Source organism: Neophocaena asiaeorientalis, unplaced genomic scaffold (assembly GCF_003031525.2).
Source record: "Neophocaena asiaeorientalis asiaeorientalis breed wild unplaced genomic scaffold, Neophocaena_asiaeorientalis_V1.1 scaffold43, whole genome shotgun sequence".
Taxonomy (NCBI): domain Eukaryota; kingdom Metazoa; phylum Chordata; class Mammalia; order Artiodactyla; family Phocoenidae; genus Neophocaena; species Neophocaena asiaeorientalis.
Window position 1 is genome coordinate 9,514,603 of NW_020173674.1, and position 13,179 is coordinate 9,527,781.

The following is a 13,179-nucleotide window of genomic DNA, read 5'->3' on the forward strand; positions in this document are numbered from 1 at the left end:
AGGTGTGAGTCGGAGAGTGGGGTCCGGCGGCGACTCCCGCAAAGAGCCCGCGAGGGGGCGCGCGTCCCCGCGCTCAGCCGGCCTGCCACGACCCTCCTGCAGCGCCCGCCCGCTCGGGGCCGGCGGGAAGGCGGGGACTCGGTCCCCGCGCCACGCGGCTCGACCAATAGAAGCGCGCGCAGCGGGGCTCGGCGCCGACCACCTCGGCTGCTGAAAACCCGACGCGCGGGCGGCGGGCTCTAGGCGGGCGCCAGCGGACTGGCTCCCAGAGCACTCGAGGCCGGTGCGCGCTACCCCGCGGGTCCCGTGCGCGCGCCTGACCTCCCTTGCCCAGTCGGTGCGCGGCATCGCCCGGCCCCGATGGCCCCCGAGACCCCGGCCCAGGGGCCTATCCCGCGCTACTTCACCTGGGACGAGGTGGCGCAGCGCTCGGGACGCGACAAAGAGCGGTGGCTCGTGATTGACCGGAAGGTGTACAACATCAGCGAGTTCACCCGCCAGCACCCCGGGGGCTCCCGGGTCATCAGCCACTACGCTGGGCAGGACGCCACGGTGAGCGCTGCCAGTCCAGGGAACGGGAGGAGGCGGGGCAGGGCGGTCGGAGCCTGGGGCTCAGCGCGCGAGACAAGAGATTTGGCACTCAGGGCCGAATACTCTAATTCGGGGAAAAGCCGGGAGGCGCAGGAGCCAGGTGATTGGGTGTGCTGCGAAAACGGGATGCAAGGGCAGGAGAGAGACTGTGAAAAGCGGAGTCTGGGGAGTAGGGACGGAGGGAGGCCGGCAACGTGCACGCACAAACAAAGGGCCGCGCCATCTGTCTGTGCGCTCCGTCTGCTGCCCGGAGTCTGCGGTCTCCAGGCGTGGGCAGTCCCCGGAGCAGGGGTAGGAGAGAGGACAGCGGGGATGTGGAACCCCCGGACGGCGGCACTGCCGAGACCAAGGGAGGAGGGGTCAGTGGCAGAGAGAGGGATCAAGTCTTGACCTGTCTTGGTGGCTGGGAGGGAAGCGCAGACGCGTCTGGGCCGAGCATGCCGGACTAGACTGGCGAGCGTGAGCAGGGCAGAGAACGAGGGAACCACACTCGGGGATTTTCCTGAGCGGGGAAGCCACCTAGTGCCCGCTGCCTTAGGAACCCCTGCACAGGGTGAAGACCGGAGGGTGGGTAAGGGGCAGCACCGGCCAGAGAGGTGCACGCCTGCTCGTGCACAAAAAAGAGTGGGAGCAACGTGCTGAAGGGGGGTGGGGCTGCGTCAGCATACACTTAGCGAGGGCCCAGGAACAGTCCTGGAATCCTGTGGGGAGGTCACTCAGCCTCAGGCCAGCAGCTGTTTGCAGTCCTGGGCTGTAGGCCCCGTGCTGGGTCGCATCCCTCCTCCCTCAGGCCTCACTGCGGGCCAGCGCGCGATTCTGTTGTTTCCCTCTCTAGACGACCTGCTCTCGGAACTAAAGCACCTAGCACTTCCCTTCTGGGTTTGAGAGCTGGGGGTCCACTCCTTGGGACCCAAAGGTTGGAGCGTTCACAAGCTTCGCCGTGTCCCCTCCCCCTATATCCTTCCCCCATCCTTCGCCTAGCGGCGTGACCCCTTCCACTGTCCCCAGCTTTCTCCCTGCCATCTCGGAGCGCGCCTCGGGCCACTAGGGTTCCCGTGATGTGGCGGTGCAGCCTAACGCGGTAAGGACCCGCCGCTCCCTCCGACGCGGCTGGCCTGGGAGTCGAGGCCTGAGCCTGTGCTCGTCTCCGGAGTGACCACTGGGGAGCTCAGGCAGTGGCCGAAGGTGAAGGTGTGGGCTGGCGCATGCGTAGACGGAGCAGGCTTCCTGCAGTGTGATTTAGGGCCGGGGCCGGCCGCAGCGGAGACCGCGATTGGTCCGGATGTGTGGTGCCACCGGCCGCCGGCTCCGCCCCGGCTCCCTCCGCCTCCAAGCTTGTGGCTTTGGGCGTGGGGCTGTCTGACCTTCAGAACATTAATCTCTTAATCTAGTCGCTGAGGACCCCACCTTGCGTAACCAAAATTAGTGCCCTAGGGCAGGGGGTGTTCAGAGTGGGAAGGGAAATATGGAACCCCTACCAGAACAGCAGCGGAGGGAAGGGGGAGAAATGCAAAAGTCCTCCAGTTGGACACAGGGAGTCTCCCTCAGCACATTTCATGAGACACCTAGAGGAGAGGCCAGCCCAGGCAGGTCTTTCTGTGGTCGCCCTACCCGTGCTTCCTATTCCTTGGCATGGTACCCTTCTTCCTAGAACACAGTTGTTGATCCTGAGCTGTGGACACCAGGGACAGGTCTGAGCACTCTCAAAGGGCAGCTGCCTGGAGGGGGGTGGGGCCTGTTTGAACTTGGGTACAGCCTCCTTGCTGGATCAGGAGGATGGTCCTTGGTGTGAGCCCTTCACAAATCTTGGGGGGGCCGGGCTGACTTCCTCACTGTTATGCCTTCTCCCCAAACTTGCAGGATCCCTTTGTGGCGTTCCACATCAACAAGGGCCTTGTGAGGAAGTATATGAACTCTCTCCTGATTGGAGAACTGTCTCCGGAGCAGCCCAGCTTTGAGCCCACTAAGAATGTGAGACCCCGTTTGCTGTTTGGAGATCCTGCAGTTGTTGAGGGGCAAAGGGTAGAAGGAAGCCCTAGATATGATCACAGGGGACCACAGTCAGTAGTTCTTGGGAATCTCGAGACCCTTGCTTCTCCTGCATAGTTATTGGGTTGCAGGGCTTTGGAACCTGTGGTTCTCACAAGGCCACCACCACCATCCCCATCCTCAACATGAGACCTATCGACCGAGCACTTATTCTGTGCCAAGCATAACATCATATAATCCACACATAGTTACAGATGAGAAAACTGAGTCTCAGAGAGGTGAAGCAACTCGGCCAGGGATCACACCATTACTAAGTGGCAGAGCAGTGGCTTGAATGAATTGTTTGACTCCAAAGACCACATGCTCTTAGACTTAATCCCGTATCACCTTCTGTCATCCCTCCTCAGCACTGTGGTATTTTTACCTAGGACCGTGGGCTTCCCTCAGCTACCTTGGTGGGAGGGCCTTGAGCTTGAGAGGTTCCTTGGCTCCAGTGCTGGGTTGCATCTGGGGAGAATAACACCCTTTCCATCTCCACTCTTCTACAGAAAGAGCTGACTGAGGAGTTCCGGGCGCTGCAGGCCACGGTGGAGCGGATGGGGCTCATGCAGGCGAACCCTGTCTTCTTCCTGCTGTACCTGCTGCACATCCTGCTGCTGGATGTTGCCGCCTGGCTCACTCTTTGGCTCTTTGGGACATCCTTCCTGCCCTTCCTCCTCTGTGCAGTGCTGCTCGGCACAGTTCAGGTGAGAGCCCTCGGCTTGTCAAGAACACAGCCAGCTCAGCTTCCGTGGGGAAAATTCTTTGTACCCCTCAGGAGGCCAAGGAGCCCTCTGTCCAGGGCAGAGCTGAGGACACGCGGTAGAGTTGGTGCAGAAAGAGCACACATTGCGTCATCTGTGGCTTTCATCTGTTTGTCTTCGCCACATGTGCACCTTCATTTCTCCCACTGCCTCTCCAGCCGCTTCTCCCAGGGCTCCCTTCTTCCCGTGGCATTTCTCTTCTGAAACTTCACATTCAGGTTCTGTCACAGTCCAGGTGTGCCAAGAACCAAGATTCTGGTTTCTCAGCTGGGGCCCTAATACTTGGCTGTCAGAACCCATTAGTTAAGCCTTCTACTTGCCTGAGTTTGTCACTCTGTCCTGTTCTGTAGTTTGGATGTTCAGTCCATCGGAAGTCACAGAACTCCAGAGCTGGGGACACCAAAGAACAGGGAAGGGGTAGTGATTTGCCCTAGCTCTCGTGTGAGTCAGTGGCGGAGCCAGAAGCAGGACCCAGGCTTCCTGACTCCTTTCCTGATGTGCTCAGTTAGGCCAGCCCAGGCCTAGGTAGATGAAGGACGAGGGAGAGGCCGAGTCGGTTGAGACAGATGCGGGGCTGGTGGGCTGCTCTCAGCGCTAGCCTTTCTCACCCAGGCCCAGGCTGGCTGGCTGCAGCATGACTTTGGACACCTGTCCGTCTTCAGCACCTCTACATGGAACCACCTGCTACATCATTTCGTGATTGGCCACCTGAAGGTCAATGGGACGGGGAGGGGCTCTCTGAAACTCCAGTCAACAATGGGCTGCCTGGGGGAGGGGGGGCACCAGGCTTCCGTACTCATGCCCCGTGTTTCTGCAGGGGGCACCTGCCAGCTGGTGGAACCACTTGCACTTCCAGCACCACGCCAAGCCCAACTGCTTCCGCAAAGACCCGGACATCAACATGCACCCCTTCTTCTTTGCCTTGGGGAAGATCCTCTCTGTGGAGGTGAGCAGAGGTATCAGTGAAGGTCTCGGAGAATGGGAACCAGGCAGCACACAGGGCTTGCAGGGAAGTGCTCACTATGCTGTCAGTGTGGGCAAGGCATTGGGGGCCAGGCTGGCTGGCTGTTTGGAAGTTGTGGGACGCCACAGGCAGTAAGCAGGCTGCCCAGGACACTCACCTGTCCTCCCTCATGAGTTCAAGTCAGCAAATAGCTGTTGCAGAAAGGTAGCCCACGCTGCTAAGGACCCAAAGGATGACCGGATTGCTGTGCAAACCCTGCTCGGCCTTGAAGGTGATGGATGGCCCTCCTTGCAGGTGCTTTCTAGACACTCCCACCCCAGGCGGTCAGCCCCCTGCACTTGGTAATCCTCTCTCTTACACAACGGCTACACTGGCTTACTCTTCTCTGATGCCCATTATCTAGAATATTCATTCATTGAGTAATTCTTCCCACCTGCCTGATCCTAGCCTGACTTTCAGGGTGGTCAGCACTGGGTTTGAGTTGTCATCTGAGGGTGTGAGCAACCATTATAATGTAGCTGCTAGAGCCTGGGGGTGAGTGGAGATCTGGTGAGCCTTTAGTGAGTGTAAAGTGATGGACGGCTGTGAGTGGGCAGGGGAGTTCTTTAAAAAGTTAATTTAGGGCTTCCCTGGTGGCGCAGTGGTTGAGAGTCCGTCCGCCGATGCAGGGGACACGGGTTCGTGCCCCGGTCCAGGAAGATCCCACATGCCGCGGAGCAGCTGGGCCCGTTAGCCATGGCCACTGAGCCTGCGCGTCCGGAGCCTGTGCTCCGCAACGGGAGAGGTCACAACAGTGAGAGGCCCGCGTACCGCAAAAAAAACAGTAGATGGACTCATGAAAGAAGGGTGAGCTGGCATTCTGCTCTGGGGTAGAGTCCCTCCTGGGCCCTGTGGTCGTCTGGTGGCCAGAACTGACCAGGACACGAGGAACAGAAGGAGCCATGACTCGAACACGAGCACAGAGCTTTGCTGTCATGGTTGTGAGAGCTCCCGCTAGGGGACCTGTTCTGACCGGCTGGCCTGGCAGCCCCAGCCTGTCTCTACAGCTGCTCAGCTTACAAAATCACCACCAGCCGCTGGGGAAAACCTTGCCAGAGCCTTCAGATTGCCAAGCTGATTTTGGTAATCTTTCCACAAATATTTGCCAAACTGTGCTTAGCTTTCAAGGGATTTTATAAAGCTCATGTTGACATTTGAAGAGACCGAAAGATTTGGAGAAGGTCAGGGGCTGGATGTAGAGGGGATCCTGGCCCATGTAAGTGTAAAAATTGTTGTCTGTGGAGACCCTGGTGTCAAAAGACTACCAGATGGAGAAAGGAAGGGGAGGTGGAGGAGCCTGGAAACCTGACAAGGGCGTCTCGGGCTGAGCACGAGGTGTGCTGAGGACCTGCAGGCTCCGTTGTGCCCAGGCCTCGTGTGGGTGTGGGTGCGGGCCACCGAGCTGCGTCCACGGTGTGGTGTGCTTGGCAAATCCAGCAGCCCGGGCTTCACGCGCCAGGAGCTGGAGGTAAGGCTGGGCTTGTTGGAGCCTTCCGTGGCGCCAGCAAGCTGACAGCCCCCGCAGGAGGCCTCAGCTCCTGAGCAGGGAGAAGCCAAGGTCACAGGGAGGGGAACTGGTGACTGGCCTGTGGATGCTGATGTGTGTTTGCTTTCCTTCACAGCTTGGGAAACAGAAGAAAAAGTACATGCCATACAACCACCAGCACAGATACTTCTTCCTGAGTGAGTGTCCTCATCCAGCCCCGGGGGGCGGGGCTTGGGATGCTGCCTCGGGACTGTGGTACTTGAAGTGAAGGCTGGAGGAAGATCTCCACCTGGAACAGGGTGCCCCCTGCAAGGGGGCAGTCTACCTTCTCAAGGGGCAAAGGCAAGAGTTAGGCTAATGTTTGGTCAAAGGTCACATGTGTTGGGGGCAAACTAGTTCCTCCAGGCCCACCCTGGCTTCCACAAGGGAACTGAATGGTGGGGGGCCATCCCGACTAAGCCTGAAACCTCACTTTAAATCTTGTCAAACAGGCCAGGGCCAAGGTGACACAGTGGGACACAGTCTAACACCCAGAAGGACAAAGGTAGATAGACTAGCAATGAGAGGATTGGATCTGAAGAGGGAGCTGGGGAGAAAACATTGCTGTGGTTGTCTTAAGCCCTTTCTCAAGACTGCTGTGTATATTCCCTGCTTTAAAAATCTCCATAATGTCTAAAAATTTTTAAACCCTTTTAAAAATTCAAATTTTTAAAGAAAAGGAGGGGATGAGTCCATTGATCCCATTTTCGTTCAAAGGAATTTTTAATTTTTTTTTGCGGTACGCGGGCCTCTCGCTGCTGTGGCCTCTCCCGTTGCGGAGCACAGGCTCCGGACGCGCAGGCTCAGCGGCCATGGCTCACGGGCCCAGCCGCTCCGCGGCATGTGGGATCCTCCTGGACCGGGGCACGAACCCGTGTCCCCTGCATCGGCAGGCGGACTCTCAATCACTGCACCACCAGGGAAGCCTGGATTGTTTTGTTTTTTTGTTTTTTTGTTTTTTTTGCGGTATGCGGGCCTCTCACTGTGGTGGCCTCTTCTGTTGTGGAGCACAGGCTTGGGATGCGCAGGCTCAGCGGCCATGGCTCACGGGCCCAGCCGCTCCGCGGCATGTGGGATCCTCCTGGACCGGGGCACGAACCCGTGTCCCCTGCATCGGCAGGCGGACTCTCAATCACTGCACCACCAGGGAAGCCTGGATTGTTTTGTTTTTTTGTTTTTTTGTTTTTTTTGCGGTATGCGGGCCTCTCACTGTGGTGGCCTCTTCTGTTGTGGAGCACAGGCTTGGGATGCGCAGGCTCAGCGGCCATGGCTCACGGGCCCAGCCGCTCCGTGGCATGTGGGATCTTCCCGGACCGGGGCACGAACCCGTGTCCTCTGCCTCGGCAGGCGGACTCTCAACCACTGCGCCACCAGGGAAGTCCCAGAGCAGCATCTTTTTAAAGGCACAGGAGCAGAGCAAGTTCCGTGCGTGGAGCTTGTCTCCCCAGCTATCCTTTTCCATGGAAGAGAATGCCACGTTCCCCCCACCTCACCCTCTCAGCATCCACTGGGAGATTCTGCTTTCTTCAGACTTGCATTCAGGCCCACCTCCAGTGCCCTCGGTTCCAATGGATTGAGGACTGCCGAGGCAGCTGGAGGGGCAACAGGAGGAGATGGCAGAGGCGCAGCCCTGTGCTGGAGGCCGTCTGTCCAGCACCAGCTGGCCCTTTACTGACACTTTAGTGCTGCTCACACCTCCCCCCTTGTGTCCATTTCCTCCCCAGTTGGGCCCCCAGCCTTGCTGCCTCTCTACTTCCAGTGGTATATTTTCTATTTTGTTATCCAGAGGAAGAAGTGGGTGGTAAGTACCCATGGCCCCCAAATCCCACATCCTTTGTCTCCAGTACCCTGAGGGATGGGAAGGGGGTTCTCCAGGGGAAATCCCACTGAGATTTACTCCAGGCCTAATTTAGAGCAAAGTAACAGAACCAGGTATAGACCCTTCCTTATCTCTAGGTGAGATGATTTGGGCTCAGCAGGCAACCTGACTCCTGATGCCCTATTTAATTCAGCCAGTTATCTCCTGAGGTTATTGTGTTCGGCATAAAGCAGGGGCCAGGCTGGGGAGGGGGAAGCTGAATAAGAGACGGCACCTTCACTCGGGAAACTTCTGATGAAACAGGATGTGGTTGACACCAGACAAGAGGTACAGGCAGCAGCTTTGGGGATTCCGAAAGGGGCCTGACCGCCTCTGGCTGGATGGGAGGCATCAGAAAGGACTTCGCAAAGTCACTTACCTAGCTGGCCTTGGAGGACAGGCGGAGGCAGGGGAGGTGGGATGGACTCTGAGCAGAGAAGTTGGGAATTAAGGGGCGAATCTGGTCACCGGACATGTGGTGGAGGACTCGGGTGTCAGGGGAGGAGGGTGGTGCAGAAAACTCACCAGCGATTTGATCAGGGCACCGGCACAGACCAAGCCAAGATCCTGGAAGACTCACTTGGCAGCGTGATGAAGGGGTGAAGGATGGAGACGGGTTGGGAGGAAGTGGAGGCAGGGAGACCTGGCACCTGTGGAGGAAACAGGCAAGGAGGGCTGGGGGCACCACTAGGAACGGAGCGGAGCTAGATGGTGCCAGACGGGGCAGCTGGGAGAGGCTGCCGTGAGCACTCCAGTGTCAGGACCGGGGAGGATGGCTGCTCCACGCAGAGGAACAAGTGCCGTGAGAGGAGAGGTGCTTTGTGCCATCACAGGGCTCTGCCTCTCGCTGCAGGACTTGGCCTGGATGATCAGCTTCTACGTCCGCATCTTCCTCACTTACGTGCCGCTGCTGGGACTGAAAGGCTTCCTGGGCCTTTTCTTCATGGTCAGGTAGTACTTGATGGGGGAGGAGGGAGCGGCGCAGAGATGTGTGGGAGTAACCAGTCTGGTCTGGGGGCGTTGGCTGGGGAGGGTGGCGGGGTTGGAACAGCTTCTGAGCGAGAGTCAGAACTCTGGGCTCTGCTTCTACTGGTTTTGTCTGGGTGCCATGTCCATCAGGTTCCTGGAAAGCAACTGGTTTGTTTGGGTGACACAGATGAACCACATCCCCATGCACATTGATTACGACAGGAACGTGGACTGGGTCTCCACCCAGGTGAGGGACAGTCACTTGTAAGACCTGGGCACAACTAATAAGAAGGGTGGGTGGGCACAGACCCAGGGTAGGGGGTGGGCGGTGGTTAACAACAGACGCTCCCAAACCTTGCCTCGTTAGCCTGAAGCTTCTCTCCTGCCACCACGTGGAGAAGGGAGTGACCAGGGACAGGCCAGCTTTGCCTGGAGAAGGCTGGGCTGGCCTTTCCATCTGGTACCCAGAGCCATGCTCCCCCATCCTTCTCCAGCTCCAGGCAACATGCAATGTCCATAAGTCGGCCTTCAATGACTGGTTCAGCGGCCACCTCAACTTCCAGATTGAGCACCAGTGAGTAGGGAGGCCTGGGAAGCAGGGACCTGGGGAGGGTCCACATAGGAGGGGGATGGGGGGGCCACAGGAGCTGGAGGCACTGACTGTCCCCTGTTCTCCGTGAAGTCTTTTCCCCACGATGCCTCGACACAATTACCACAAAGCGGCTCCCCTGGTGCAGTCCCTGTGTGCCAAGCATGGCATAGAGTACCAGTCCAAGCCCCTGTTCTCAGCCTTTGCCGACATTGTCCAGTGAGTATCTGAGCCTGGGAAGAGGGCTGGGAGGGCTGGAAGAGGGCAGGGCAGTGGGGTCAGGGGTGAAGTATGGGGTGGGAGCCACAGGAAGGTGTCCCCAGGTCGTCTGGAATGGAGGTCACCAAGGCCAAGGCCAGGTGCTCTGTTGGTCTTGTGGCCAGTTTGGGCCTTTGCTCTCAGTGCCATGGCCCAAGCCCTTTCTCAGAAGCAAAGGGGAGGCGAGTGCTCAAGTCAAGGGGGCCTTACATCACCTCTGGAAGGGCCTCACTGCTGCACTTCTGGTGGGTATGGCTTTGGGGCTCCTCTCCACTCTGTCTCCCTCACCGCCTGCTCCCATCTTGTCCCCTCAGCTCACTGAGAGAGTCCGGGCAGCTCTGGCTAGATGCCTATCTCCACCAATAAGAGCAGCCTCCCATCTGGAAGAAGAGCCTTGGAGCCAAAGCAGAGGGGGGCTTGGGGACAATGCCACTACAATCCTAATGTCCAGAGGGGGTGGGTTTGAGGAGATAAAGGCTCTGACTCAAACCCCTCCCCTTTATCTTCTAGGCACAGATCTAAGACCCAAAGAGGGGTGCGCAAGCCCCCTGGAAGGGGGGTGGAGCTGTTGGGACAGGGATGTGAAAGTTTTGTTTCCTTTTCTGTTTAGCAGATGCGAGTGGTTGGTGGGCAAAGAGGGAGTCAGGAGGGTGTTAAAATAGGGAGGGTCTACTGCGCCCAGAAATCAGGAAGAGATTTAGCACCAAAATTCCACCCAGGGGACTTCCCTGGCGGTCCAATGGTTAAAACTCCGTGCTTCCAATGCAGGGGGCGCAGGTTCAATCCCTGGTTGGGGAACGAAGACCCCGCATGCCGCACGGTGTGGCCAAAAAAAAAAAAAATTCCATCCAGGAAAGGGAGGAGCTCATCCCACTGGTCCACTTCTCAGTGCCATCTCCACTCTTGCTTGCAAACCTCAGAAGTTCGCAGGCTGGAGGACAGAGCAGCTGAACCTTCTGGGCAAGATTTAGAAAGGAAGCATTAGCGCCTGAGGCCTGGCAGCTTGGCTCACTCTAGGGCTAGGTGTGACCCATGTCTACCTCAGGCTCCTGGAGAAGCAATTTTTCCACTTTTAGAAGCAGGGAGGACAAAGGCCAGGGCTGTGGTGTCGGAGGCATCTGGCCCTGAAGGATGCTGGCACTACAGGATTTGGTCCCGCATTCCATCCAGGGTACCAAAGGAGCATAAGGCCCCAGGGCTTGCCAAAACAGCCAGCAGAGTCGCTGGCCATTAAAAATCCTTTCAGCTTTTGATTCACCTCTTTTGACCACCACCCGAGGGAGAGAACACTCCTAGGATGGGGAGTTTACTTCTCGCTCCATAAGCAGGTGGGCAGACGGGCGCTTAGTCTTCTCCTCCATAGAAACGAACGGGGGCTCCCAGGGGTTTCCCTTTGCTCCCCGACCTGTAATTCCAAATTTAATAAAGTAGCAGTCAGTGAGCACAAGTGACCAAGCTGGGAGAGGGTGAATTAGCAGTCATGACGAAAACACAGGGTTCAGTCATAAAGAATATAAGGGCCGTAAGAGATTTTCCATCACCTAAATTATGTTACAGCATTACTTCTGAGCAGGAGCAATGGGTTAAGTGTAATGACTTCATAGTTCTAACCGGAAACAGGAAGGGAAAAACACAGACGTTTGTGATCGTCATGGCTGCCCTTCAGCATCCTTCCTCTGGCAATTCTGTCCAAGTACCTTTCTCTGCTGGAGACCAGGTAGGAATTTAGGAGAATCTCTTAAAGGTATATCAGTCTAATACTGAAATACAATTTTTTTAATCTCCGGTTTTTTTTTTAAAGATAGAAACAGTTTAACCCATCTCTAGAGAGTGAACACAGGACTGTGCCCCATGCGTTACCAGCATTCACACCCTTTCCCCTTCCCACACCCACAGCCTTGCAGGTGAGGTGAGGGGATCATTCACCTGTCCCAACAGCATCTACTCGAAGCATATTGAGCATTTTGGACACTGGAAAGAAAGTACCTTAAACTACAAGGAAAAAGCAGAGACCTGGGAGAATTCATATTTAGTTTAGGAAAGGAACGGCAAGGAGATGAGAATGGTAATCAGGGAGATGAAGGTCCTAAGGCATGTTGGGGTGGGATTAGAGGCACCACCTAACGGGAAGGCTGTTGTGATTACTTAGAGGTTTGTCAAAACAAAGACAGACTTAAACACACACACGCACACACAGCAGAACAGGTTACAGAAGATTTTAGATCTTTTCCATTTGGGCAGAACCTGGCTTGAAACAGTCTGGGTAGAACAATTAGGAGCAGAATTGGAGAGTTCTACTTTCACTGGCGCCTTCATTCCAGAACAGGTGCTGAACCCAGCCCATCAAGCCATCTGGCTTTGGGCCCAGACTGCCCGATCTGAGCAGAGCTAGTGAAACTTACTGAGCCAAGTCTGAGCCCTCAAAGCACCTCAACCACTGTGGCCTTCTCTCCTTAGCCTGGACCAGTGTGGTCTCACGTGGCCACCAAGGGACAGACTAGTGACAAAAAGCTCAGACGTCGCAAGGTAACATGAGTGATCTCAAATCCAAACAATGACATGAGAAAACAGGATTAGAGAGGATAAGCTGCCTCTGGTCATAGATGTGGCAGAACTAACATCTGAACTCACTTTGTAAAAACTCCAACTTATATGCTTATCTTTGTTACTTTCATCTTCCTACCACTTTGCCAGAGGCATTTTAATCAGACCCAATATCAGCATCCTTTTCGTGTGTGCCAATTTTGTTACCACACGCCAATGGAGTAAAACTGAGAAATAAAGGTAATTTTGACCAAATGAAGGCTGTTATAATCCATGATGCTCTCCTGCATCTGTTGACAGGAGTCCCTGTACCTCTGCTACAAGTTACTATCCGACTCTCTCACTTCTCTTTTTTTTTTTTTTTTTTTTTCGATCCGCGGCAGGACCGGGGCACAAACCCGTGTCCCCTGCATCGGCAGGCGGACTCTCAACCACTGCGCCACCAGGGAAGCCCTCTCACTTCTTTCTGAATATGAGTCCCCATACTGACTCCCCCTTGCCTAAGCCCCTTGGGGCAGAGGAAGGGTCATCAGGCTGCTGTGGAAACACCAAGGCACAGGTGGACTGTGGCAAGAAGAAAGGCCAGCCCATTCCCATGATACCTACATGTTCCAATGCTAGACTGCCTGTGTGTGCTAGCCAATTCTAGTGTTTAGTGCACTGCTTCCTACTACCATGAGGCAATGCGCCTTTTAAACTCTGATAGTCTGTGTAGGTAGTCTCCATAAGTTTCCTTTTTGCCTAAATCTCTGTAAGGCGTACTAAGAGCTGGACTGCAAAGCAATGCCCTTTTAACCACTGCCCTACTAGAACAGCTCTCCTCTCCAAGCGAGAATATTAGAAATGTGCTAGGGCTTCCCTGGTGGCGCAGTGGTTAAGAATCCGCCTGCCAATGCAGGGGACACGGGTTCGAGCCCTGGTCTGGGAAGCTCCCACATGCCGTGGAGCAACTAATGCGCCACAACTACTGAGCCTGCGCTCTAGAGCCCGCGAGCCACAACTACTGAGCCCATGTGCCTAGAGCACATGCTCTGCAACGAGAAGCCACCA

At 56.2% G+C, this 13,179-nt stretch overlaps 1 protein-coding gene across 2 annotated transcripts; it reads left to right on the plus strand.

The window, feature by feature from the left end:
* Positions 1-212: 212 nt before the first annotated feature.
* FADS1 (fatty acid desaturase 1) lies at positions 213-12,388 on the plus strand. 2 transcript variants are annotated; one of them, XM_024748579.1, is made up of 12 exons: positions 213-552; positions 2,452-2,562; positions 3,129-3,326; positions 3,996-4,097; positions 4,201-4,329; positions 6,009-6,069; positions 7,636-7,712; positions 8,623-8,720; positions 8,889-8,985; positions 9,233-9,312; positions 9,421-9,546; positions 9,900-12,388. In XM_024748579.1, exons 1-12 carry the CDS (start codon positions 361-363, stop codon positions 9,949-9,951), a joined length of 1,323 nt encoding a protein of 440 aa, XP_024604347.1. In that variant the 5' UTR covers positions 213-360; the 3' UTR covers positions 9,952-12,388. The 2 variants fall into 2 exon arrangements, with proteins under 2 accessions (XP_024604347.1, XP_024604348.1); XM_024748580.1 differs by lacking the exon at positions 213-552 and adding an exon at positions 679-691.
* The last annotated feature ends 791 nt before the right edge of the window (positions 12,389-13,179 follow it).